This window comes from Calypte anna, chromosome 18, assembly GCF_003957555.1.
Source record: "Calypte anna isolate BGI_N300 chromosome 18, bCalAnn1_v1.p, whole genome shotgun sequence".
Classification (NCBI taxonomy): Eukaryota; Metazoa; Chordata; class Aves; order Apodiformes; family Trochilidae; genus Calypte; species Calypte anna.
Genome location: NC_044263.1, coordinates 10,054,908 through 10,082,687, shown reverse-complemented (window position 1 = coordinate 10,082,687; position 27,780 = coordinate 10,054,908). Strand labels below are relative to the sequence as shown.

The window sequence follows — 27,780 nt, the reverse complement described above, 5'->3', positions numbered from 1 at the left end:
TTGGCCACCCACTTTTCAGGGTCAAGTCCTTACCCACAGGATACCCCACCCAGGAGTGCTGAATGCAGTGGGCAGTCAGCCACACTGCAGTTCCTACCTGGTTACACTCTGCAGGATCTTCTGCTCATCCTGGTCCAGGCACACAGCAAAGGAGGACTGGAGACTGATAATTTGAACCTTGTCTACTTTTATCTGGGACACACTGATCTGCTGAGAGAAAAGGAGTCTGAATGAGGGAGCTGCCAGGCTCAGCTCACAGCCCTGGGCACCCCTAAAGCAGGTCTGGTAGCCAACTGCAAATGGATCTCCCCAGAAGCCACTGTCTCCTGCCCTGCTTCCCCCCCTCCCAGCTGAGGCAGGCTAAAAGCTTTTTACCAAAATTAACTTGATTTGAGTTACCTGATTGAAACTTTTCTTGGATTTGGAGTTTTGCCTTTTGACCACCTCTGTCATGGTCAGGTTGAGATATTCTGTCTTTGAGGCTGGAACAAACGAAACCTGGCATCACTTGGGGCTTCTGGGCCACTAGTGGGGACCCAAATGGTCCCTCCGGCCCTGAAAACATTCCAGAGCCAGCAGTTCTCAGCAGGACCCCATTGTCAAGGCAAACACAATCATTTCCAGCTTTCCTTCCCAAAGGGCTGAACATCCCTGCTTACTCCAGCTGGAAGATCCACCCTGTCCACTTGCTCCACCAGTCCTCCCCATTGCTCCCTCTGCAAAGCCACGAAGATCACCTCCATACCCACCTAGTTCTTCCTGCTTCTTGCAGGCTTTGCTGAGGTTGATGGATGTGCAGACCTTCTCAATATCATTCCAGTGACTTCTCCCACTGATGGCTGTCTGCAGAGACCAACCAAAGCCCTTCAGATGCCACATCCCAGGCTGATGCATCCCAACCCTAACCACCCACCTGGAATAGCTCAGGTCGAGATTTCCCTGGAGCTGCACAAAGTTTGAGCAGGCATTAAAATTCATTTAAGCTTGGACTGAGAAAAACTGCCCAGAGTTGACACTAAATAACTGCAGAGGGACCAACCAAACAGGAGGACTGCTGCCACCAGCAGAAGAGAATTCCCTGGATGCAAAGTGGGCACCCAGCACCCATCCAATCCATGGAAACTGGCTGCACATTCCCTGTTCTACAGGGATGAACAGGACTGGAAAACCTCCCCCAGTCAGACCATTAGCTTGAGTTTGGCTGCTCTGGGCTTGGTTCAGGCTCCTCCAGCACACTCTGGGTCTCTCGGACCCCCAGCAGTTGTTTCTCCAGTCCCTGAGTGGTTTTCTGCCCCAGTTTGTGCAAGCCCCCTGCACTCACCTTGCTGTAGGCAATCTGTAGTGTCAGGGGGATTGCTTCTCTGTCCCCATCTATGCCCAGCCTTTTGCTGCCTGGCCCTGCACAAAACAAGGAGCAAATGTCACACGGGGACCTTGCAGCCCCATTCTCCTCCAGGTGCTGATCCAGCAGCAGCCTCAGGACCTCCAAGGAGAGGGGGGAAAACTCAGTTTGCTGAATACAGCTGTGGCATGGAAAAAAAAGAAGGAAAGGAAAGGAAAAAGGAAAGGAAAAAGGAAAGAGAAGAGGAGAAGAGAAGAGAAGAGAAGAGAAGAGAAGAAGAGAAGAGAAGAGAAGAGAAGAGAAGAGAAGAGAAAGAAAAGAAAAAAGAAAAAGAAAAAGGAAAAAGAAAAAGAAAAAAAAAAGAAAAAGAAAAAGAAAAAGAAAAAGAGGTGTGTCCCCTACACTACTTTTTGTTGTTGTTGTTTAATTCCCCTGGAACAGTTTTTGGAGATGTTTTGTGGTGCCAGACAACTCATGGCAATAAACTTTTTTAAAAATCAGAGTTCAAAGGGATCGGTGATTTCCTGAGCTGCTGGGAAGGGCTCTCAGCCAGGCCTGTAATAATTTTGGGGGTGGTGACGTTTTGTACAGAGGAAATCTGATGAGCTCTGTTTGGAAAGATGAAGAGAGATCCCAGAAAAGTCACTGGATCCCAAAAGAGAAGGGATGTGCTGAGATGCAGTGGTGTTGGTTGGCCAGGAGATGTCCTGTGAGCTGCACCACACCAGGCAGCTCCTGGCCCTTGGTACCCAGCAGAGTTGGGATGCAGAGAGATGCTGCTGCTGCTGCTGCTGCTGCTGCTGCTTCTCTCTACTGATTTGAGAAATTCCTACTGTAAAAGCTCTGCCCTGCAGGAAGGCTACAGGCACAACCATGAACCTCGTTTTGCCCAGCGAGGGTGAGGAAAATGGAAACTGGGTTTTTAGAAATTATGCTCCTGGGCAAAGCACAACCAAGTGTGAGGTTCACAAAAGGAAATGTGGGGAAATCCCTCCCAATTTGTGAAATTCCTCACAAAAGGAAATTTGTGAAGGGATAGCTGGGTCTTTGCTGGTGGTGCAGCCTGGGCTCAGACACCTCATGCAGTCCCCTCCAGCCCCTCTTTCCGTCTATCCATCCATCCCTCCATCCATCCATCCATCCATCCATCCCTCCATCCATCTCTCTCTCCATCCATCCATCCATCCATCCATCCATCCATCCATCCATCCATCCATCCATCCATCCATCCATCCATCCATCCATCTCTCCATCCATCCATCCATCCATCCATCCATCCATCCCTCCATCCATCTCTCTCTCCATCCATCCATCCATCCATCCATCCATCCATCCATCCATCCATCCATCCATCTCTCTCTCCATCCATCCATCCATCTCTCCATCCATCTCCACCCAGCCCCCTGAGGCTGTGGGTGCAGAAGCAGTGACACAGGGACAGACCTGAGGCTTTGATGGCCCGGGTGGCTGCCGAGTGGCCCAGCTCCAGGGAATGGATGAAGACTTCAGTCATCTTTTCTCCCCCAATGAAGGTGAGCTGCCAGGAGGGAGAAGAAAGGAGATGTGGTGGTGAGGAGACACAGCCCATGCTGGGAAATTCACCCCTTTTCTGCAGGAAACAGGGGAAAAGCACAGAATGGTGTGGGCTGAAAAGGTCCTAAAGATCATCTAGATCCAACCCCTCTGTCATGGGCAGGGACACCTCCCACAGCCCAGGGTGCTCCAAGCCCCATCCAACCTGGGCTGGGACACTGCCAGGAATGGGGCAGCCACAGCTTCTCTGGGAAACCTGGGCCAGGATGTCACCAAATCCTTTCATGTTTTCAAAATCCACCTTTCTACACCTCCTTTGGGTGTCACTTGCTGTTCTTCCACTTTCACCAGACCACCCAGCAAATAAAACCACCCAAACCCCTCACTTTTCACTGCAGGAAAACTGGAAAGAAAACCCATGATGAGCCTCCCAGCAGGGTCTGAGAATGACTTTGGGTGAGACAAACCCCAGGAACAGCAGGAACTCTGCTGGCCACAGCCCCATGGCTGCTGGTCCCCTGCCACCACCCTGAGGAGCATCCAACCTTCCTTCCCCATCACAGCCTGGACACACGGATAATGTGGCAAACAGACTTCATGGAGGGGCTTCCAGCAGAGTGAATAACTTGTCTGCACAGCCAGGGAAAGGCTGGAATGGAAAGGCTGGAAATCTGCTCGTGTGACTCAAGGATTGTCTAGGCAGGACCTGAATACAGCCAGGAGCATCAGCCCAAGCACCAAGAGGAACAAGAGGAGATCAAGCTCTGCCTCAAGAGCCTGTGGAGGTTGTGCTTCACAGGCAGGTCCCATGTTGGTGGCACAGGCAGAAGACCTCCCTTTCCTCCTGGTCAAGATGGGGCTGAGCCCCTGCTCCTACCTCTGTCTGGTAGAGCTGCAGGAGGAGGGGGCGTGTGGCGAAGCGGCAGTAGTAGAGGATCATGTCAGCCAGGATGGGAAGCTGCTCCTGGGAGTCCTCCTGAGGCTCAGCCTCTGGCTTGGCAGTCTGCAGAGAGAGAACAAATCCCAAGCCTGATGGAGTTCATGGTACCCCCAACCAGGTGCCAAGAACTTCCACCCCACCAAGAATGCAAACCCTCCTCCTGATCACCCCCTCCCTGGTGAGCCAGCACAAAGCAGAAGTTCTCAGATGCCCTGGGGAAGGGGGACTCCTACCAGCTGGCACACACCTACCTGGCACAGGACATCCATGGGCAGGTTCATGAGCCCGAGAACGTTGCGCTCGTACCAGGGGTCCAACATGCCAATGTAGTGGGAGATATCATTGGTGCTGCTCTCCAACCCAGCTGAGGGGGGATCCTGAAACCAGACACACCAGGGTCACACCAGGGACCCCCAGGGTCTTCACCCCACATTTGGGGCTGGTGGAAGGGACACCAACATCCCCCTCAGACCGTCCATCTGGCCTCCTGGCCCAAGCAGAGTGCTGGTGGCACCCTGAGGTGAGCAGGACACCTACCAGTGGTGCTGGGGGACGGAGCTGCGGGTCCCCCAGGGATGGGGAGGGATGGGTCAGAGGGGTCAGTGGGGCCAAGGAGCTCCTCTTCACAGGGACGTAGAAAAACTGCAGCTTGAAGTACCTTGTCAGTGAAGGGCAGGTGCTCTCCTTCAGCCTGCCAGAAGGTAGAATCATAGAACTGTCAGGGTTGGAGGGGACCTTTAACATCACTGAGCTCCAACCCCCCTGCCATGGGCAGGGACACGTCCCACTAGATCAAGTTGCTCAGAGCCCTGTCCAGAGAGCCCTTCCAGGGATGGGGCTTCCACCACTTCTCTGGGCAACCTGTTCCAGGTAGGAGAGAGCTTGGGTGAGCAAAGCCCCCCAGCACATCCCAGCAGGGCCAGGTACCTGAGCTGGGCTCACCTGAGCTTGCTGTAGGCTCGGGCCACTTTCCCAGAGATGCGATCGGAGCCGAAGACCACGACCCTCAGGGTGGACACCTTGGTGTCCTCGTCACAGCTGAGGAAGGGCCGGCGGGGGAGGCTGAGGTGTGGAGGGAGGAAGGGGGCCGGCGGGAGCCGTGGGTTCAGGAGGTGCTGGGGCAGGGAGTGAGCGCGCCGGGAACGCGCGGGGACCCGGGGCTTGGCCGGGGGGGTACAGAGGCTCCCGGCCCGGCGTAGGGGCAGTGGGAGAGAGCCCGTGTCCAAGCAGTCCTTCAGGTCTCTCCTCAAGACCAGCTGGCTTTTGGCCTTGAAGAGTTTGTAGAGCTTGGTGGTCAGCGTGTGTCTGGGTTTGTGCGGGGGTTTCTCCACCTTCAGCTCCGGCCTCCCCGTCACGTCCAGGGAGCTCTCGTCACTGTCCTCTGCGTACCCGCTGTCCATGCAGTCCTTCAGGCTGGAGACGAAGGATTTCAGGGACTTTCTGGAGACCACCGTCAGCTCTGAGATGGAGTCCTTGGAGGTGGTGAAGAGGGACACTCGAGAGGGACACTTGGATCCCTCCTCTGAGAGCGCTGAGTACGCTGAGTCTTTGGAAATGGTGGAGAGAGGGGAAAGTAGTGAGTCCTGCTCAGGGGAACAGCCATCGGCTTCCTCCTCCTCCTCCTCCTCCTCTTCATCCTCCTCCTCGTTCTCTGAGGCCAGGGGCTCAGCAAGGCTGCACTCTTTGCTGAGGACATCGTTGAGGACATCTGAAAGGCAACCGAAGGGAGATGGCACCTGGCAGGGGCCATAACCACTGGGGATGTGATGACCCCAGACAACAACACTGAGTGGCCAATAGTCCCTTTCTCCTCCATGGTTTCAATAAGGAGATGGAAACCTCTCACTGTTTTTTCAAAGACTCACAGAACTGTTCTGGTTGGAAAAGACCCTGAAGATCATTGCATCTAACCACTACCCTGAGTCTACTGACTCCAGTGCTAAACCACAGTCCTGAGCAGCACATCTGCACAGACGCAGCCCAGAAGGCCAATCAGATCCTGGGCTGCATCAAAAGTGTGGCCAGCAGATCAAGAGAGGGGATTCTGCCACTTTGCTCTGCTCTGGTGAGACCTCACCTGGAGTCCTGCATCCAGCTCTGGAGCCCCCAACACAGGAAGGACATGGAGCTGATGGAGCAGGTCCAGAAGAAGGCAAAGGAAATGATCAGGAGGCTGGAACACCTCTCCTGGGATGCCAGGATGAGTGAGCTGGAGAAAAGAAGGCTCCAGGGAGATCTAAAGGAGACCTTCCAATAACTGAGGGGGCTACAGGAAGGCTGGAGAGGGACTGTGTGCAAGGGCCTGGAGTGATGGGGTGAGGGGGAATGGGTTTAAATAAGAGAAGAGTGGATTTAGATTGGATGTGAGGAAGAAGTTCTGTCCCAGGAGGGTGGTGGGACAATGGCACAGGGTGCCCAGGGAGGGGGTTGAGGCCTCATCCCTGGAGATGTTCAAGGTGAGGCTGAGGATGCTCTGAGCACCCTGATCTGGGTGAGGGTGTCCCTGAGACTGCAGGGCTTGGACTGGGTGACCTGGAGAGGTCCCTTCCAACCCAAATTATTCTGTCATTCTATGCTTTTACACAGCTTGTAAACAGCTCCAAGGATGGTGATTCAACCACCACCCTGGGAAGTCTGTTCCAGTGTTTAATAAGCCTTTCACGTGAAGATTTTTCTTCTAGCATCCAATCTAAACCACCTCTGGTGCAACTTCAGGCTGTTTCCTCTCATCCTGTTGCTTGTTACTGGGAAGTAGAGACCCACCCTCCTCACACCAACCTCCTTTTCAGGGAGTTTTAGAGTGTGATAATGCACAAACTCTGCCAGGGGAGGTTTAGGTTGGATATTAGGAACAATTTCTTCCCCCAAAGGGTTGTCAGGGCCTGGCCCAGGCTGCCCAGGGCAGGGCTGGAGTCCCCATCATCCCTGGAGGGGTTTCAGAGCCTGGGGATGTGGGACATGGGGTGGGGGTGGCCTGGGCAGGGATGGGGGAAGGGTTGGACTGGATGATCTGAGAGGGCTTTTTCAACCAAAACAATTCAATGATTCTCTGACCCCCTCCTTACCAAAGTTATCCTGATCCCAGCTGTAAGTGTAGCAGCGAGCAGCGGGGATGGGGATGGTGTGGAGCTTGTGGGGCTGAGCCTCACCTGGGAAGAGAGGAGGGAAGAGAGAAGTGAGTTTGCAGGGACCCTCAACACCACTCCTGACACCTCTCCTGCCTGGTGGGAGATGCCAACAACCACGTGCACGTGTTTGGGGCAGCCCCAGGTCACACAAGAACACCAGTGCTGCTGTCACTACCCCCATGAAGTCACATGGAGACATTTCCCACCCCTCAGAGCCAGCAGCATCACTGCTTTCCTGCTTTTCCCCCATTTGAATGGAAGATGAGAAACCATTCTGGCTCAGGGACTGGAACAGGACCCATGGTGGTGGTTTGGGGTTTGTTGCTTTTGGGTTTTTTTTTTGGAGTAGTTCTTGCATTTGGTTGAACCTTTGCACAGAAGTGCTCTGCACACACTACAGGGGCTGAGCTGGCAGAAAAACCTGGAGGAAAGAGAGACCTGGAGAATTCCTCACCTGGGATGGCAGGGAAGGAAGCTGCCCCAGCAATGTCCTGCAGCATGGTCTGGAGCTGCTCCCGGGCCAGGTCAGGGTCACTGCTGGCTGCTGCCATCTCCTGAGCATCCGTGGCACTGGCATAGATCTCCGAGAGCTCTTCCAGGGTCTTGGACTGGGGGAGCAGAGCCCAGGAGAGAGGGCAAGAGGTGGAGAAGAAGCAACAGACAGATCTTTGTACACCACCGGGTACATCTCTCTCCCTCTTCTACCTCTGACCCCCTTTATAAGTCCCCACCCAAAACCTCAGCGAAGAAAAAACCCCAAAGATCCGAGTTTGAAGACACCCAAAGCGTTTCCTTCACTAACTTTTGTCCCCTCCAAGCCCCAAAGCAAAGTGCTGCTCTAGGAAAGGAAAGATCTTTGCTGCATCTCAAAGGCAGGGGCTCTCCCTCGCTCCACTTAGGGATGAAGAAAGGGAGAAAAAGTCAAAACAAGATGTGCAAGGGGGGTTATCTCCCTGCCACACCTCACAAAACAGTGGCACAAACCTCAGGTCTCACCTTTTTTTCCTCACAAGAAGTGTTACCAAAACAGGTTTTTTGTGGGTTCTTTGTTTGGTTTGATGTTTGGTTGTTTGGGGCTTTTATTTTGCTTTTGTTTTGGGTATTTTTTTTTTGTTTTGGTTTTATGTTTGGTTTTGGTTTGGTTTTTTGTTTGTTTGGGTTTTTTGTTTGTTTGGGGGGGGGTGTTTCTTTTGGTTTTATGTTTGGGTTTTGTTTGGGTTTTGTTTGTTTGGGTTTTTTCTTTTTGTTTTGGGGGTTTCTTTGTTTTGGTTTTATGTTTGTTATTTCGTTTGGGTTTTTGTTTGTTTAATTTGGGGGGGTTGGTTGGTCGGTTTGGTTTTATGTTTGGTTTTTATTTGGTTTTTGTTTGGTTGGGGGGTTGCTTCGGTTTTACGTTTGCATTTTGTTTGTTTGGGATTTTTGTTTGTTTCTTCTGGGGCTTTCTTTGGGTTTCTTTTGTGAATTTTTTCTTTGTTTTTTTGGTTTTCTCTTTTTCTTTGCTTTTTTTTCATTTTGTCCCTAACCCCCTATCATTATTGGTGTGAGGAAAGCCACCAGCCAGCAACCTGCTGCTCCTTAGGGCCACGGGTGGCATCCCCAGGGGGAAGGTCTCAGCTCCTACCTTCAGGAGGTGGTACAGGCTCTCTGGGGGGCAGCGGGTCCCAAAGGTGGCCTGGTAGAGGTGCTGGAGGAGCAGGATGAGGGTGGCTCGCTGAGGGTGCTCACTGGAGCTCAGCTTCTCTGCGATGGAGAGAAATTCCCTCTGCACCTCTGAGGGGTTGAGCAGCAGCACAGTCCTGGGGACAAAGGGACTCTGTGATGCCCAGGTGGCCAAGAACGCCAATGGCATCCTGGGCTGGCTCAGGAACAGCGTGGCCAGCAGGTCCAGGGAAGGACCTGGAATGCTCCCCTGTCTTCAGGCACTAAAATGTGTTCCTTCTCTGAAAACTGCTGAGTAACAATGTTAAGCTTGCAGAGATATGGAGTCAATTGAATGATCAATTGAGGACATGAATGTGTGCTATTAATTTCATTTTCTCTCTTGTATATGTGCTTGTGTTTCATGTTGTATTTGAAATCCCTTATAGAAAGACACAATACCTCCAAAATTCCCTCAAAACACACACTAGTGGTGACTCCTGTTACAAGGGGTAGGGTTGTACTCAGCCCTGGTGAGGCCACAGCTTGAGTCCTGTGTCCAGTTCTGGGCCCCTCAGCTCAGGAAGGAGATTGAGGTGCTGGAGCAGGTCCAGAGAAGAGCAAGGAGGCTGTGAAGGGATCCAGCAGAATTGCTGTGAGGAAGGGCTGAGGGAGCTGGGGGTGTTGAGGCTGGAGAAGAGGAGGCTCAGGGGAGACCTCATCACTCTCTGCAACTCCCTGAAAGGAGGTTGGAGCCAGGGGGGGGTTGGACTCTTTTCCCAGGCAACTCTCAGCAAGACAAGAGGGCACAAAGGGTCTCAAGTTGTGCCAGGGGAGGTTTAGGTTGGAGATGAGAAAGAATTTCTTTCTGGAGAGGGTGATCAGGCATTGGAATGGGCTGCCCAGGGAAGTAGTGGATTCTCCGTGTCTGGAGATCTTTCCAAAGAGCCTGGATGTGGCACTGAGTGCCATGGGCTGGGAACCACGGGGGGAGTGGATCAAGGGTTGGACTTGATGAGCTCTGAGGTCCCTTCCAACCCAGCCCATTCTAGGATTCTATGACCTGGGTATTCTTGGTACAAATCCACACTAGGTGGCAGCCTGCTGTCGTGTCAGGCACCCCCAGAGGGGCTCAGGGTTGGTGGATGTGGAAAGAGGAGGTAAAAAAAGGAGCATCCTCCATCCTGCCCCTCGGCCACATCTGTAAGATCATCAGCCCAAGAATTGTTCAGTCAGCCCCAGACAGGGCTCCAGCCAGCTGCCCAAACGTGGTGTCCAGCACATGGAATGAAAATGGGGGATAAAAAGTAATAATAATAAAAAAAAATTCTAAGTGCACCTCCAAAACACCTTCCCCCCTGCAAGGTGCAGGTCAGAGCATCTCTTCTGGGTTTTAAGAAGAGCTGCAGCCTTTTTGCTCTGAACCACAACATGACTTGGAAGTGCTGGCTTAAGGGTTGGACTTGAGGATCTTAAAGGTCTCATCCAACCAAAATGGTTCTAACAGGCTATGAATATCCACAGGCTTTGAATCCCCAGACCTGCAGCCTGCAGGCTGGACAAGAACAGTCCAACCCCCTGAGCTAAGGTGGCTCTGAACTCAGGACAGGTTCTGCTGTGCTTGGTTCTGGGAAGCTCAGGCAATTGGCACAAACCTTCAACAAGCCCAAGGTTCAGGTGTTCATGCCAGAGTTTTAGGGCTCTTTTTGCAAATACAGGTCCTGCTGCACATCACCAGTGGTTGCACTTGCACCAGTATAAGCAGGCAGAACCAGGGGAGCTGTACTGGGAAAGCAACCCAGAGGCACCAGTGCAACCAGGAGCAGATCCAGAGCTTCCTGACAGGAGTGGACAAGGAAAACCCCAGTCCTGCACAGAGCAGAGGTGGCCCTGCACCAGGTCCCAGGAAGGGCACACACCCACCAGGATCCTTCTTCTATTTACAAATGAGGTGCCCTGGCAGGAGGAAAGGTTCAGACCTTGAATAAGGTGCCAAGTCCAACCACACAGACTCAACCATCTCCTGGTTCTTCTCCAGCCTATGCCCAGGTCAGCAGCTCCCTGCAGACACTTGCAGCCCCTGGCTGATTTCACCCAGATCCGGGGTGATCCCAGCCACAGGGAGCCACAGCCCCTGCCCCCTGGCTGTGGAAATGCCACAACCACTTTCCTCATCCCTTCCCACAGCTCAGCCCAGCTCTCCAGCTCCTCTCCCTGCCATCCATCACTAACTCCACTCTGGAGCTGCCCCTTGCTGCAGCTTGGGCAGTGTGGGGTGATGGGGATGCAGCACCTGGGGCCACACTTACACGGTGGAGCTCTGGGAATTCTTCACAGGCAACCCCTGCTCCGTCCTCACCAGTCTCTGGAAGGAGATCCCTGAGGAGAGAGAGCAGAGGAGAGGATCCATGGCAGCCCCACACACAGCCCTGCTGCAGGACATTGACTTCATCTCCTAATAGGGCCTGACCTGGCTGAACCACAGCCTGGAGCAGCACCAAAAATCCTTAAAGGGAAAAGGCACCATGAAAGGGGACCTGCCCAGGAGCAAGGAGGTGAAAACCCTCCTTGGGGATGGGAAGGGAAGCAGAGGATGGGCAGGGAGAGCTCCTCTATCCCCAGTCCCTTCTGCCCCACCACAGATGGGGGCTCCGTTAGGAATCACACCAGTGATATCCAGCAGCTTCTGCCACTTCCTAAACCCCCCCAGAGGCCCTGGATCTCACTGATGGACAGCAGGGCACTGCCACCTTCCCTCCCACAGCCATGGAGCCCAGCCTGGCCCCAGCAGAAGCCAGTTTGGGGTGAGGAGCCCCTGGATGTTACCCTGGGCTCACCCCTGGGATGCCAGCAGGAACCCCAAGCAGGTGACATCTCCCAGACCTGCACTGGGTGACAACAGCAAGGTCTGTGTCACCCTGGCTACACCTGGGGAGAGGTGTAGGAGAACCAACACCCAGGCAGCCACATCCCAACCCCAGCTGCTCCTCAGCAACCAGGAAGGAGGGCTCAGCACCCATGGGTGTTGCTCCACACAGCCCCTCCCAGGTCCAGCAGCATTCACCCCTCCTGCAGAGACATCAGCCCCTGGTTTTAGAGTCAAAGCTCTTGCATTCCTGGTAAACCCTGACAGCAGCTTGTTCTCAGTTAATATTTACCCTCATTTCAATAAAAAGCTTTTGCTTCAGCAGGTCATGGAGGCTGTGCAACAAACCTGTAAGCTCCCGAGCAGCTTTCCAGCAGAGGCCACGTTTTCACTTAGCTCCAGTTGGGAGAGGCCACGGTGATGGGCAGCACCAAGCTCCCCAGCCCTGGCAGACCAACACCTCCCCCACAACATCTCTTTTTTGTGCTTGGAGGAAGGGAAAAGCTTTGCTATCAAAGTCCCCAGCTCAGGCTCAGGCTCTGTTTTGCACCAGACACAAGAGGAGGATGGAGTAAACCCTCCAACACTGGGGTTTGCCCAGTTTGCCCACAGCCCCAAGCAGGGTCCCAGCAATAAAGGTCAGGTAGGAGCTGGGGAAGGTTATGGCTGAACCATGAAGATCATTCCCACATTTCTGCTGACCCTGCAGCTCCAAGCTGGGCCCAGCACAAGCAGACTCTGCCTGGTGGCCATGGCCATTCCTGCTGGTAGAGCCTTGAGCTGGGGGTAAATCAACCCACCCAGTGCCAACTCTGCAAAGAGTCTGGGGGGTTGTTCAGCTTTTTGTTCCTTTGGCAGCATCACTCATCCCACCTCTGCCTACAAGCTCCCATTTCCACAGGACAAAGTTGCCATGATGGAGACCCTGTGTGTGACATCCCCAGCAGGGCTCTCCAAAGCAGCTGCCTGGTTGGGGGATCACAGAATCACAGAATAATTTGGGTTGGAAGGGACCTCGAGATGGTGTCTAGGGGGGGAACATTTCCAGCCCATAGAGCCAGCTGAGGCCTCCCAAGCCCTGCTCAGAGCCTCCCCCACTGCTGTGACCCTCCACAGGGATGAAATCTGCTCCGTGCTCTCCAGAAACCACCAAAAAAAAAAAAAAAGGGGGGGGGAGCTTAGGAGAAAAAGCCTTTTAGAAATAATTGGAAGAGCTGCTCCATTGGGAACAACAGGACATCGACAAGGAGCCCTTAATTAAGGGGAACGCTGCTACTGCTGCTTGTGACAGCCATGCCCAAAGCTGTATCACAAGGTGGTGTCTGAGTTGTAAAGAAAGGGTCAGGGAGTCCCTCAGCCCTGTGGGAATCTCCACGCAAGGGCAGGCACCAAGGCTCCAGCCACCTTGATGCCAATGAATGGCCCCACTGTTGTCACCCAGGTCACACCACTGAGCATCCCCAACTGAGCATCCCCAACAAAGCCCAGGGCAGGGCAGGAGCAGCCAGCACGTGCTTCCCCATGGAAAAAAGCCACCAGACTGAAAGGCAGCCAGGAAACAGCTCCATGTTCTGCTAATCCATGCTGGTCCAGAGCTGAGAGTCCCTGGGGTGCTCCCAGCAGCTTCTGCACCAGGGCAGCTACAAAAACCCCACAACCCTTGTCCTGCTCCTCCAGAAGGAATCTGCTCCCACCCTGTGCTGGATCACCAGAGGGAAAATCCTCCAGGGATGCTGGGCAGGGGTCCTCCCCTCCTGGAAAAGCTGAGGTTTGGGCTACGTAGGCTAAAATAAGGACACAGTAAAAGAGACAGCAAGACCAGGAGGGTGTTGGGAAGAAAGGGGGGGTGGTCCCAGCAGTGGGGATTTTGGGGGAAGCAGCAGAGCTGGAAAGCCCATGGGGGGTGTGGGAGGACTTACCAGGAGCTCTGAGCTCGTTGCTGATGAAGGTGAGCAGCTCACGGAAGATGTCACAGTAGGGCACGGGCCAGGTCAAGAAGCTGTGGTAGACGCTGGCAGCCTTCAGGAGCAGGTCAGAGCCTGGTGGGAAGTGGGGAGCCTGCAGGGGAGAGCAGGTATGAAAGGGAGGAGGACAAAGGCTTCAAGTGCTGTGTGAAAAGCCCAGGGTTTAGGCTGGGAAGAGCTGAGAGCAGAGGTTCACCCCGTGGGATCCCCAGCAGGCACAGCCCTGAGAAAGCCCCATCCACCCCACACCTTCCCCACCTCCTGCCTGCAGCTCAGGTGCCAAAGCCTATAAATATAAGTTTCTTTTCAACAACCCCAGATCCATACAGATGAATCCCATTACAGCCTGTCCTTCTGCAAAGGATCTGGCAGCAATGATTTCCTCGGGATAATGATGCATTGTGCTAATAATAATCATAAAAAAAAGTCTTTCCTGTGAAGACTCAGCTCCTTCTTTTCATCAGCACTGCCTGTATGTTTTGCACCAGTAAGAAGGGCAATAAAAAAACTGGCCTTCCCTGCACAGAGCCATCATCCACCTCCTTTCCTGATGAACCCATCTTTAAACAAAAAGATTAAACACTGAAGCTCTTCTTTTTATTTTTTCCCCTCTCCCAGCCTGTGCAATGGTGCAATGGTTGATCCCTCAGATTGGTAGAAGAGCACTTTTTTTTTTTTTTTTTTTCTTTTTTTGAGACAAATTCTCAAAGCAGACTGTGATGTTTCAGGCAAAAGCCAACCCGGTTCTGGTGACTGTTCTGCACTGATCCGTGGGGTGCTGGAGCTGTGCCTGCCCAGGGGCTGGGATCAAGCTTCATGCAGCAGCCTCAGGACTTACATACAGGACTGCATAGTAGAAGAGCAGAGCCAGGGGGGTCACCAGGTCATAGTCACACTTCTCCTGCACCTGGAGGAAAGAGCCCCGGGGGGAAGAAGGATGAGCTGGGCTGCTCCACATCAGCCTTACCCAAAAGCATCCTTGGAGGTGCCTGGAGACCCAAGAGTGCAGCCAAGCACCCAACCCACACCATCACATCACATCACCCCATCAGATTCCCTCAGCTCCACAGCAAAACAACCCCTAAAGCTCCAGTAACCCCCCAGATGGGTCAGGCAGAGCAGCACAGGCTCTTGGCTCTGCCTTTACCCTCAAGAGGGGGAAATACAGCCCCTTTCCTCCCTTCCTCACCTCTTTGGCCTTGCTGAGGATCTTCTCCATGAGGATGAGGTAGTTGCCAGCATCCCTGCTCACCAGCTCCTGCAGGCTCCAGCAGTTCAGGCACAGCCCAGCTGTTGAGGACACAAGAGCCACTGTCACCCATAGTTCTGCTCCAGGAGCTCCCAGGAGGAATGGACACCAGGAAGGTGTCAGGGTGAAGGTGCTGGCCAACTGCACCAAGTCATGGCAGAGGAAAAAGAAAACCTCATGTCCTGGTTTTGGACAGATCACCAAATGGTCCTTATCTCAGGAGCATCACTTTGCACCCAAGTGCCTTCCTGCAGCCCAGAGCTGGGGATGGGCATCTCCCCCCCCTGCTGGAGAGGGAATTGCATGGCATGGGTGGATGCCCCCTTCAGAACACAGAAACCCCCCCAGCCTTGCCATCACTAGGTTCAAATGCCCCAAACCATCAACTCCCCCAAATGGGAGCCTTCAGCCCCCTGAGAGGCACCCATGCAGCATCCCCAGCTGCACTGCACCCCAAGGGGACAGGCTGCAACCCCCTGACATCAGCTCTGAGCAGTCAGAACTCACAGCATCATCACCCTTAAGCCTGCCCAGCATTTATTTATTCTCTTATCACCTTCAAGTTTTTATTCAATGTATTATTCACTTGCCTCCAGTACTCCTGGTATCTTGCTGGGTTTGCTGACACCCAAGGGCACCCCCCCACTTGTGATACCCTGGCAGCAAGGGCAGAGCTGCCCCCCACCTGAGAAGCCAGGGATGCTCTGGTTCTCCTGGGAGAACTTCAGCTTCCATAAGTGAGTTCAATGGCACAGAGCCAGGGCCCAGCCTAGGAGAACACCAGCAGCTTGCTCAAATAAACCAATACTGCCCCAGAATCCTCCAGGGAAAGCCCCAGCACCTGTGAGATAGTCAAGAAAGCAAAAGAAGTGGTCAGAGCTGCTGAGAGCTTTGCTGACCTACACAAGAAGTTGGGGCTCACAGGGTGAACCAACCACTCCTGCTTCAGCCTCCTGGGCAGCATCCCCAGCAGCATGGCCAGAAGGGTAAGGGAGGGGTTTGTCCTCAAGCCAAGAAGGACATGGAGCTGTTGGAACGAGTCCACAGGAGGACACAAAGATGGTCAGAGGCTGGAGCAGCTCTGTTCTGGAACCAGGATGGGAGAGTTGGGGGTGTTCAGCCTGGAGAAGAGAAGGCTGCAATGGGGAGACCTTAGAGCACCTTCCAGTGCCTGAAGGGGCTCCAGGAAAGCTGGGGAGGGACTGGGGACAAGGGCCTGGAGGGATGGGATGAGGGGGAATGGCTTTAAACTGGAAGAGGGGAGCTTGAGATGAGACATTAGGAAGCAATTCTTTGGTGTGAGGGTCCTGAGCCCCTGGCCCAGGTTGTCCCCAGAAGCTGTGGCTGCCCCATCCCCGGCAGTGTTGAAGGTTGGATGGGGCTTGGAGCACCCTGGGCTGTGGAAGGGGTCCCTGCCCACACAAAGGGCTGGAACTGGATGATCTTTAGAGTCCCTTCCAACCTAAACCAGTTTGGGATTCTTTTGATTATTCCAGCTGAGAGATCCTGGCCCCACTGCAGCACCCCCCATGGGAGGAATGGAGCTGAGCTCCATCAGGCTCCATCTCCAGAGCAGGAGGTGAATGCTGCTTCCTGCCCATGACCACACATGCAAACAGCCCCACGAGATGCAGGCTCCTTCCTTCCTCTCTCTTCTAGAGAAAGAGGAGGAAATCACAGCAGCTCCAAGTGTTGTTCTGTGCTGCACGGGGCAGCAGAAGTTCTGGGCTGCTTCCTCAGGGAGGGGATGGGGCAAACCTCCTGTGAAGGGGCTGGAGGGATGGACAGGCAGCAGGAATGAGAGGGATCAGGTCTCCTCAGCCTCCTCTTCTCCAAAATAAACATTTCCAGTTCCCTCAGCCTCTTCTCATAGGACTTGTTCTCCAGACATGACAGAGCCCCAGAGAAATATCTCTCTGAGAGCAAATCCTACATCAAAGCCTCTGAGCAGGGAGCAGGAGGCACCAAACCCCCCACCTTGGTACCCACTTTGTGTGTTGCTGGGAGCTGGGCACCCGTGGGTGGCCTCGGAAGGATGAGGCTTTGCCATCTCTTTTCTGAGAAGTGCTCTGAGCAGCCCTCCCCTCCCAAAGTGGCTCCTTCCTGCCCTCGGTGCTTGACACTTCCCCTCCACCTCTCTTTGCAGGGGGCAAGAGGCAAGGTGGGAAAATAAAAGGAAAAAGAAATAAAGCAGAAAAGGAAAAGTCAAGAAATACTGGGTGCCCAAGCTGCCTGCACCCGTGGGGCTCAGCCTGGGCATCAGCTCCTGGTGCCCTCAAAAGGAAGGGTGGGCAGCAGGACCAGGGTAGGGAGTGTGCTCCTTACACTCATAAGGGTGCATTTCAAATCCTGGGGTCAGTTCTGGGCCCCTCAGGACCAGAAGGACACTGAGGGGGTGGAGAGTGTCCTGAGAAGGGAATGGAGCTGGGGAAGGGGGTGGAGAAGTTGTGAGGGCCCTGTGGGTGCTGATCCTGGAGCAGGGGAGGCTGAGGGGAGACCTTGTGGCTCTCTGCAACCCCCTGAGAGGAGGTTGGAGCCAGGGGGGGTCGGGCTCTGCTCCCAAGGAACAAGGGATGGGACAAGAGGAACTTCTGGCACAACTCAAGTTGTGCCAGGGGAGGTTTAGGTTGGAGCTGGGGAAGAATTTTTCCCTGGAAAGGGTTGTCAGGGCCTGGCCCAGGCTGCCCACGGCAGGGCTGGAGTCCCCATCATCCCTGGAGGGGTTTCAGAGCCCTGAGGATGTGGGGATGAGGGACATGGGGTGGGGGTGGCCTGGGCAGGGATGGGGGAAGGGTTGGATTTGATCTTAAAAATCTTTTCCAACCCAAATGATTCTATAGTTCTAAAAAAAAGCAGGTATCTCCACTTCCTCCCTCCCCCAGACATGCTCCCACCACTTCCACCACATCCTCACCAGAATAAGGTGCTTTTCTCCAGGGGACTGCCCAGAGGAAGAGCCAAGTCACAGCAGTTTGTAAGCAAGGGGGGTTTGGAGGTGCCCAAAGCACCAGGGGACAGCAAAGTCCCTGCAGCCACAGCATCTCCTCAGGATGCTCCCTGTGCCTCACAGGAGCCCAAGCTGTGGGTCCCCTTTGCAAGCAGCTGCTCGGAGCCTCCTGAGCAGGACAGGGTTGCACCTCCCATCCCAAGGCTTTCCACCCAACCTGAGCAGTGGTCTCTGTAAGAAAACCCACCCCAAGCCCAGAGAAAGGTTAAAATTTGCACGGCTGAGGAAGCAGCTCACCTGAATTCTACACCCAAAGACAGAAGTAGTTCAGACATTGCATTCCCTACGTGGTGGCTAAGCTGGAGGATCCCCACACCAAACTCCCCTTCCTTCCCCATTTAGATGTCTCCAACTGAGCAGGTTCTTCAGCTTCACCAGAGCTGAGCGGAGCAACTCCCTTGGACACCACGCAAGACTTATCCCTGAATGCTCCTCTCCTTCCTCACTGCTCAGTGACCTTCACCCATCCTTTCTCCACAACATCCTTCATCCCCTCTGGCTCATGTGCAGCCCCACATCAGAACCACAACAGCTCCTTCCCAGCCCTGGCACCTTCCAGGCACTCCCTGCAGCCTCTCCAGCAGCTCCCCATCCACCACTCTCCTCCAGCTCTTCCCAAAGAAGGCTCCAGGAAAGCAAACCCAACCCTGCCAGCAGCCAGAGCCCAGCCCAGCACCAAACCCTTCTCATTTCAGTGCTCACCAGCAAGAAATAAAAATATTTTATTCTTTTAGCATGCCTGTCATCCCTCCAGTGCCATGGAGGAAGGCAAACAGGCTGTGCCCCCCCCCAGGTGAGTCTCTACAAGGGAGAGGTCATCCCCTCCAACAAGGCTTTCTTGTGAGTTAAGAGACAACTGATTTTCATTTGGTGCCTCCAACAAGTGTTGCAGCTCTGGAAAGAGTTTCTCTTTAGACCCCAGAGTCAACCATGGGCTCATCCAGGGTATAAATCCCTGATGGCCAAAACCTTCCCACTTCTCCTCTTTGCTGACTTCACAAACCTCAGCTATTCACTCACTTACACCAGGGGGGAAATACCACATGGGATGTGATTACTCACCTCCTCTGGAGCAACCTCCTGTAAAATTATCATGTAAAAAACCAAGCATAGAGCAATTTCAAAACTTTTAAAATTCCAGCAATCCCAGCCCAAAAAAGATGCAGCGTGGGACCTGTCGTTTTGGGGTGCAACTGGTAAAGAGGAGGGGAAAGCAAATATAAACTGGGAAAGAGAAGTGATATCAGGAGTTCAAAATGAGGAAGGAGAAAGCTACTGTGCAGTTCAGAACGAGCTGGAGGGATTCTCTGACTGTGAGAGGAACAGAGTCCTGCAAGAACAGCAATAATTAAACTGCTGCTTGTAACACCAGGGGGGAGAGAAGAATGTGAAGAAATAGAACCCATGGATAAGAGGTGTAAATGTATCAGTGCATTTTGGGCTGGCTTCCTTAAATTATATCAGTACCCAAGGGGATTCTGAGGGTGCTGAGCCCCTGGTTTCCCCCAGAAGCTGTGGCTGCCCCATCCCTGGCAGTGTCCCAGCCCAGGTTGGATGGGGCTTGGAGCACCCTGGGCTGTGGGAGGTGTCCCTGACCATGGCAGGGGTGGCACTGGAGGAGCTTTAAGGTCCCTTCCAACTCCCTCTTGGAATCCCAGAAGGGTTTAACAAAATACTGGAGCACCTACTCTGATTGCAAGGGGGTAGGATGGGAATCAGCAGCTTTGCAAAGTGGAGATGTTGGAGGTGTCAGGAGGGCTGGGACAGCCCAGCTGGAAGAGCAGGGAAGGCTCTGGGCAAGCAGTGCTGCCCCAGGGGGGGTCCAGGAGCTGTGCCCAGGGACAGGGACACTGCAGAGCTGTTACCATCCCATCCATCTTCAGCTCTGGGCTTTGGTGGTCACGCTGGAGATTTTTAGCAACAGCACAAATGGTTGTGATGAAAGGGAACTTTCTGATGTGTGAAATGCCTGAGATTCTCCCAGGAATGCCAGGTCATTCTGCTAAAGCCCAGAAAACCCACATGAAGAGAGGGCAGAAAGCCAGCAGGGAGAGAGATGGGGGAAAATGAGGCATGAGTGGGCAGCTGAGCTGCTTCCAGCAGAGCCACCACCACCACCCCCATCCTGCCTTGTAATGAGCTGGAAAAATTAAGTCATTTTGTTTGGGGTTTCTTTTCCAAGGCTACCTTAACACAAACACTGAGGGGCTGGGATTAGGGAAGGGCAAAGTTTGTGAGTGAGACAGGAATTGATTAATTCTAATTCCAGGGAGAGGTGAGTGGTGCAGGGCACAATGAGATGGAGTCCTCTGGACACTCCTCTGGTTGAGGTTGAACCTCCAGGAACCAGGAATGTCACACTTCAATTGGGCCCTTTTCCCAGACCATGGGGAGACCAAAAAGGATGCAGGGATTGCTCCAGCCTTTGGCAGCAGGCAGGATGCTGTTTGCATCTCTCCTGACTTAAAGGGAAATGGAAAAGCAGAGGAGGTTGAAAGAAGAACTGCACAGCTAAAGAAGATGTCTGGATTTGACACACACACACACACACACACACACACACACCTCCCCCTGTTGATTTCATCCCTTTCATCCACGAGAAAGTTTGGGAGGGATCTCACTGCAGCCTCCAGTGCCAGTACGAGGGAGAGAGGTGCAAATGACACCCAAAAATTCCTGCTCCTCATCACTGCTCTGCCCTCCTCACCTCCAGCCCAAATCCCTTTGCAGCCCTCTGAACATGGCTCTTTGGGGCCAGCCTGGTCTCTGATCCAGATACAAACAGAGCTGATAACAATATCTCCACGCTTGACTCTGACAATGCCCCAGAGATTAAGCCTGGAGGTTTGAGGATTTCCATTCACCAAGGCAAGGCAGGCTGATTGCACAAAGGAGTCTTTCCTCCTCCTCCTCTCCCCAGCTCCTGCATGGAAAACTGGGAAGATGCATGGCTTCTCTGCTGACCTTCACACCTATGGAAGACCTCACACGACTTGTTCAGTGTCTTAGGACATCTTCCTACTGCAAGATGAGGCTGAGGAAGATGGACTAGATTGGATGCCACCTCTAACTTTGAACACTGGAAGGGAGAAAAGGCCTCCAAACCTCCAGCAGCACCAGCAGCTCCCTCTTACCAGGTGCCCAGCTCAGCAGATCATGCAGAGGCAGAAGAACAAGCTCATGGTTAAATTCACCTACCAGCCCATCTGCTGGAGACAGCATCTCTGCTAAGTCCATGTAGACACCTTTCTAGTGCATGGTAGATCCTGTCCTCCGTGCACGTGGTGTGCTGCATTTTAATTCATCTCCTACAGAGAGAGAAGGAAGAAAATTCAGTGTGTTGGGCCCTTGGTTCAGTGGCAAAAAGAGAGCACTGCAACCCTTCTGCAGCTTGATTCTGCTTTTTTTTTTTTTTTTTTTTTTTTTGGCCAACCTCTGACACTCAGCTCTGCCCATCACACTTCCCCACCTCCATCCCAGGAGGAGCACAACCTGCTGCAAGGTTCCATTCTTGCCCTCCTCCCCCCACCCCTAACTCCCAGTAATTCCCCCCAAAGAGCCCAGCAAAGCCATCCCTGGCTTTGGAGCTCCCCAGGGGCCAAGGGAGCAGCAAGGCCACCTCCAGCCCTGCCACTTGCTCCTTCACCTGCAGAGAAGCCACCAATGACTCCGAGCAGGTGAAAGCAAAGACATGGAGGAACCACTGACCTGCTGAATGCAAGCTTTACCCCAAAGAGGCTCACGGGCTCCTGTCCCTTGTGTCCCACTGCCACAGCCCCTTATTAATGCTCTTCAGCCAGAGTTCTAACCACCCACGGTGAGCACACAAGGGAAGCCCAAGGACAACCCCTCCGTAGTGCTGAGGACAGGCTGAGGGGGAACCTGCAGCTCAGCAGCTTCGTCATGACTTGTGGGGAGAGGGAAGCAGTGACTAAGAGCTCATCATGACTCATGAGCACCCCTGACACCACCCTGCTCACAGAAACACAGCTCCCAGAGCCCAGAGTCACAGAATCACAGAATCATCAGCCAGGTTGGGAAGGACCTCAGAGCTCATCAAGTCCAACCCTTGATCCACTCCCCCCGTGGTTCCCAGCCCATGGCACTCAGTGCCACATCCAGGCTCTTTGGAAAGATCTCCAGACACGGAGAATCCACTCCTTCCCTGGGCAGCCCATTCCAATGCCTGATCACCCTCTCCAGAAAGAAATTCTTTCTCATCTCCAACCTAAACCTCCCCTGGCACAACTTGAGACCCTGCCCTCTTGTCTTGCTGAGAGTTGCCTGGGAAAAGAGCCCAACCCCCCCCTGGCTCCAACCTCCTTTCAGGGAGTTGGAGAGAGTGATGAGGTCTCCCCTGAGCCTCCTCTTCTCCAGCCTCAACACCCCCAGCTCCCTCAGCCAGAATTTGCCCCTCACCACCTGCTCTGGGTGACCCCTGTGCCAGCCCAACCATCCCCTCCTGATGCCTTGTGGATCCCATCAGGGAACAGGCAAGGAATTTCAAGACAAAACCTGACAAAGACATTACCATACCTTTCAAACCACAAACCACAGTCTTGGGTGGGTTTATTTTGTTTTGTTTGTTTTTTCCTGCTGTACTGCAGACCACACGTGAACCTAAACCTCTTCTCCCCAGGCAGTGCTTATGGAAGCAGCTTTCATGGGAGAGGGCTCAGCTTGCTCACCACAACCAGGCAGAAACCTTTCAACCTCTTCTCCTGTTTATTCCCCAAACTCTCCTTTCCTCCCCACCCACACTGAGGGAAACAAGAAGGCAAGGGGACACTTCTGGAGGACACAGCCAGACTTCCCAAGCAGCTCTGTTAAGCATCTTCAAGAGCACTAAAAAAAAAATAGAGGTTGAGCTCAAGGGTTTCTTTCATCAGTGTCCAGTGATGGACTCCCAGGAGCAGAGCTGCAAACCCAAGAGGTCTGGGGTGCTGGGAAGAGGTGGAAGAGGCACTGTGTGCTGTGGTCACGTTTCACAACCCACCCGGGGTGGATGCTGAGAGGGGTGATGCTCTGGAGCCCTTTGGGGACACCTCTGTCACCAAGCCTGGCTGCTGCTCTGCACAGCTCCCAGCAGAACAATTTATTTATTGCAGGAGATGGGAGTTTCCCTGCCAGGTGTCAGGAACGTTTTGCAGAAAGCACAACCCAGGGAAGGGAGAAGGGTTTTGATGGAGCAATGGAGACAAAACAGCAGGGAAGAAAATGAGACCTTTATTGCCACAAATCTCCTGCCAGCAGCTCCACAGGCAATGCAACAACAGGATGCCCAAACATCTCCTGCCTCCACTTAAAACCCCACTCCCATGCAGAGGGCTTGGAACTCGATGACCTTTAAGCTCCCTTCCGACCCAAACCACCCTAAAATTCTGATTCTAAAGCATCTAGAGATATTCCCCTTAGGAGGCAGGAATGGAGAGGACACCACAGCAGGTATGAGGAACATCCTCATGCAAGGACTGGACAAGGCCTCTTGTGGATGGGGCAGCATGGCCAAAGCCTCTGCCCCTCCTCTCAACAGTCCCACCAAGAGCCAAGCAAACAAGCAGAAGGGCTTTACCCACCCCACCACACCAGCCCTACAAAACCAAGCTATGGCACTTGAGATCTTGGATGTTCTCTAAGAAGAGACTGGTTTCCCTTCTCCAGTAACCTTGTACCTTCCAAGCAGCCTCCGAAGACCACACGTATCGCACAGCCACCGTTGAAGAGGCACAGAAGCCAATGTCTGGGTAAGTTCTGCAATTTTTCTGCTGTTCCACAGAGATTCGTGGTGGATCTGGGAGTGGAAGACAAACCTCCAGCTCCTTACCCTCCATGCCATCTTCCTCCCACCTCCAGAATCAGCAGGACACCAGCAGTAGATGGGAACACAGCAAAAGAGCTCAAAGATCAAGTCCAAGCTTGGTGTTTCCACATAAAGTAGTGAAGAGAACTTGACCACCCCCCCAGTCACCTCTGATCCATCTGGCAGGGCAAATCCCTGCCCACCCACCTCACATGGCTTGGACCATCCCCAGGTTGGATGGGGCTTGGAGCAACCTGGTCCAGTGGGAGGTGTCCCTGCCCATGCAGGGGGTTGGAACTGGGTGATCCTTAAGGTCCCTTTCAACCCAAAGCAATCTGGGATCCTGTGAGGTGATGGTCCCATTGCCTCATGGAGATGCTGACTCCCAGGTTAGTGCAGGGAGGTACAAGAAGGGCAGGGCAAGAAGTCTGGGGAGTCTAGAGAAAAAAGGAGCTTGGGCTGATGCTGCAACAGAAAGAAAACCACTGCACTGGGAATTAAATAAATAGATTCTCCCCAGGGGAGGTGTCAGGGCAAGATGTACAAACAAGCACCCTGGCGAGGTCACCAGCTCCTTCAAGACCTTCATACAACAAGGACACCATCTCCTTCAAGCACCTCAACTTTCTGCCTCTTCTGTTTTATCCTCCAAGCTTTTGGAGACACAAGCCCTGCAGCAGAGGAGCAGGACACGTGGCTGGGGGGTGTAGCAGAGCAAGGCACCTGCACCTCCAACCCAAGGCTCTGCTTGGGCTCAGATTTTCGAGGAAACCTTGGTTTTAACTCCCCTTAGGTTGCAAGATTTTACTGCCTCCTCTCCATCCCCATCCAGGAGCCAAAGATAGAAACCCAGAGGCGAGGGAGGGAGCAGCTGGAGGAAGTCCTGGTAGAAACTGGGGAGGAAACTGCAATTTGTAAGAGTCAAACTTCAGGCTTTGGGTGTTTACTGCTCAAGTCAGTGCCCTGCAAAGAGCAGGGAGATGAAGGTGATAAGGTGTTCAAACCACACAAAAAGCAGTGCAGCAAAAGATCCAAGAGACAACTGGTTTGACAACATCCTCTCAGGGGGCTGGTGAAGGAGCACAGGCAATCCAAACCCCCAGGGGCCACCCAGGACATCCTTGCAGGGCCCTGGGTTCTGGGGTGAAAGCTGCTCCTACCCTGAGCCCCAGCAGTGACCATGAGTGACCTTTCCTCCTTGGACTGCCAAATGTCACCCCCAGGGAGCCTCCACTCCCCAAAGCAACAGAGGAAGAGGCAGCAGAGGAGCAACACGGAGTCTTCTCCAAAAACCAGGTGGCAAAACCCAGACTAAGAGCTACGACTGAACCCTGGTTATGGAAGAACCCAAACCCAACCTCTGGTGGCACCAACACTGTCTGACAAACCCAAGAGAAATCCACTTCAGTTCCATTACCCAAACCTCTGCAACTCTCCCCATACACCCACCCACCCTATACCCACCCACTCACCCACCCACGCTGGGTGGGCTTGCTGAGATCTTCCCCTCTATGGCTGCCAGGTAGGATTATGGGCTTGAGAACAAGGGATAGGACTGAAAAAAAAAAATGTCATTACATCCCATTTCTTGAAAAGTCAAGTTGCAGCAGTGCCTGGGAACCCTGCAGGACCATAAAGCAAGGAGCCAACATACTTGGAATGGGACAGATTAGAAATGGGAACCACACCAAGATGGAAGCATCCACCAGGAAGGCTGTGGTTGTCTCATCCCTGGCAGTATTCCAGGGCAGGTGGGATGGGATTTGGAGCAGCCTTGTCTACTGGGAGGTGTCCCTGGCCATGGCTGGAGGTTGGGATTAGATGGGCTTCAAGGTCCCTTCCAACCCAAAGCATTCTGTGATTCTATGGAAGGTGACATCAGGAGGACAGAGCAGCACCCAGGTCTTTGGTCCAGGTTTGGCTGCCTGCTCCCCTCTGGGTGCTGTGTGGGCACAGCAGGTTTGGGGGGCTCTTTGGGGCAGTGCAGGAGGGGGACCCCAGCCCAGAGTGAGAACTGGAAACGTGAGGTAACCCTGAGCAACATCATCAAAAAGAACAAGAAATCCTGTGCAGAGAAAGCAAGGGTGGGGGGCAGCAGGTTGCCTGGGGTGTGGGGTGACACAGCCAGCCCTCTGCAGAGCCCTGGGAGCCAGGGGAGGATTCCAGACCTGCTGGGGAGAAATATTTTGAATTACCAGAGAAGTAGGGCAGCTAGGTTTTGGGCTGCAGATCCCACAGTACCAGGTGCTTTTCAGTGGTAATCACAAGTGGTTTATGACCCCAGCTCCCCCTGGCACAGCTTTGCTCTGCTCCCAGCTCAGGGGATCAGGAGAGAAAGGCAGGAGGAAGCTGAGCAATGCCTCAGACCCGAACACCCCCATCCAAGCCCTTCACGTTGCTGCAAGTGGGAGTTATTGAAGGGGATTTCCCAAATCCCATCCCCAAGATTGCCTGAATTTAGCAGCCAGAGCTGAAGGCTCACACTCCTGCAACGTTGTGAGGTCCAGAAAAAAAACCCAACAAAAACCCAAGAGGTACAAAACCCCACCAGTTCCAAACTGAATTGCTTTTAGCTTCAAGCACTCAGAGATGGAGGCTTCCCAGAGGGAGAAAAAAAAATATAAATATCAGAAGCAAGGTCCTAAAGCTGCACACCCCGTGGTCAGGAATCTGAGGCTGCTGAAGCCTCAGACCAGGAGCAGAATTCCAGCCCCAGAGCAGCCAGCTTGAAGCAAGTCCAGAAGTGCTCCAGGCAATGGGTAAGAGTGAAGGATGCAGCTTTGCCATGTCCCACCTGGGGGTCAGCTCATGGGGTGGCCTTGGGACCAGCTCAGGTTTCTAAAGGTGTTCAGGGAGAGCAGAGATGACAGGAGGAACAATGACAGGGAGGCAAGAAACTGGGCAAAAAAAGATTAACTGGTTAAATAACTGCACAAACTGTTTCGAGGTGAGCAAGTTCCTCAATGAACTGGGATGGATTTGAGAAAAGAAAGAAAAAAAAAAAAAAAAAAAGAAAAAAAGAAAAAAAGGAAAAAAAAAAAAGAAAGAAAAAGAAAAACAGAAGAGAAAAAAAGAAAAAAAAAAAAAAGTGTCTGTTCAGGAGGTTCTCAAGGCAATGAGTAGAGAGAGGGAGGTCTTGAGGACTCAGAATGAAACCTTTCAAGCCATCATTTAGAAGCAGTGTTTGTACTCATTTGCCTGTGATTCAAAGAGTAAAAATGAAGCCAGAAAAGAAATGAAACTTTCATTTCTGATGAAAAAAAAAAAGAAGTCTTTTTCTCCACACACCAGTGTTCAGGTTGATGTTGCAATGAGCAAGCCCCCACTATGGCAGCTGTCCCAGGGATCAGGATCACACCAGTCTGCAATGACACCAGCTGGAAAATCCAGTACCCAGGGCAGGTACCTGCCAGCAGGATGCTCCTGTGCTGCTTCCCCCACCTCCAGCATCCCTGAGACAGCTCAGACCCTGAGCAACAACTGTGCTCCTGCACCTTGAGAGCTCCCTGGCCATCACCATCCACCTCACCCCTTATAGAAACCCTTGGGGCTTCCTCAGAGCTGGGATTAACCCCAGGGTCCCTGCAGGGAAAACATCCTGCCTGGGGCAGAGCTTTAATTTGGGGCATCCCAACATGCTCAGAGGAGGAGAGCTGGGTGCTCAGCTCACACCCTGACAATTATTATTCTTTATGGAAAACCTTTTCCATCATTTCCCAGATGGTTTCCCTGCTGGGAAGAGCCAACCAGGAGCATTGGGCTGCCCAGCTCCAGCACTGATTCACAGCTGGCTGAGAGCAGGAAGGAGCCCAGCTCAGCAGCCCCCAAGCATTGTTTATCTGCTGGTTCCTGTTTTTAGTTTTGCCTCCCTTTTCTTTCTTTGTTCTAAAATTGTTTTGCAAAGATGCTACCTGCTCTGAACAGGCATGGGGATTGCTCTGAAGTAAGAACCAGCCCAACTGCTCAATTTCCTTATCTAATAAAAGAACAGAGGCCCCAAGCACAAAACAAACCATGACCAGATAAACCTCCACACCCTTTGTTTGGAAGCTGAATTCGAGCAGAGCTTACCAGCCCTTGGGAGCCCCTGCTAGGAAGCACACCACATGCATCTCCAAACCTCCCAGCCCTGAGGCTCTCAGCAGGGATCCAGCTCCTGGGATGAAGCAGGGCTGCCAGCAGCTTGCCATACTCCAATAGCAGTTCAGGTGATGATGGGATTTGTCACCAGCACCTCTTGGGGGGACATCTGTCATCCAAGTGCATCCTCCTTGCAGTACATAACAACAGGGGGGTTGTTGGAGCTGCTGCTG

The 27,780-nt window shown here is 53.2% G+C and overlaps 1 protein-coding gene across 3 annotated transcripts in view; it reads right to left on the bottom strand.

Annotated features, from left to right (window-relative positions):
- Positions 1–27,780, bottom strand: part of PIK3R5 (phosphoinositide-3-kinase regulatory subunit 5) — a 48,770-nt gene that overhangs the window by 2,749 nt on the left and 18,241 nt on the right. For 2 of the 3 annotated variants that reach the window (XR_003988323.1, XM_030462077.1), the window contains exons 2-18: positions 20,866–20,975; positions 14,601–14,701; positions 14,250–14,318; positions 13,367–13,505; positions 10,891–10,960; positions 8,565–8,739; positions 7,398–7,551; positions 6,881–6,964; positions 4,758–5,523; positions 4,353–4,506; positions 4,067–4,192; positions 3,753–3,878; positions 2,786–2,879; positions 1,322–1,398; positions 750–843; positions 400–482; positions 98–210 (exon numbers count right to left, since the gene is read on the bottom strand). Coding sequence is in view for 2 of the 3 variants with exons in the window: in XM_030462077.1 (XP_030317937.1) it covers positions 98–210; positions 400–482; positions 750–843; positions 1,322–1,398; positions 2,786–2,879; positions 3,753–3,878; positions 4,067–4,192; positions 4,353–4,506; positions 4,758–5,523; positions 6,881–6,964; positions 7,398–7,551; positions 8,565–8,739; positions 10,891–10,960; positions 13,367–13,505; positions 14,250–14,318; positions 14,601–14,701; positions 20,866–20,962 (2,522 nt within the window). In the remaining variant the exon portion in view is untranslated. The remainder of the gene's footprint in view (positions 1–97; positions 211–399; positions 483–749; positions 844–1,321; positions 1,399–2,785; positions 2,880–3,752; positions 3,879–4,066; positions 4,193–4,352; positions 4,507–4,757; positions 5,524–6,880; positions 6,965–7,397; positions 7,552–8,564; positions 8,740–10,890; positions 10,961–13,366; positions 13,506–14,249; positions 14,319–14,600; positions 14,702–20,865; positions 20,976–27,780) is intronic. The other variant, XM_030462078.1, reaches the window with a different exon arrangement.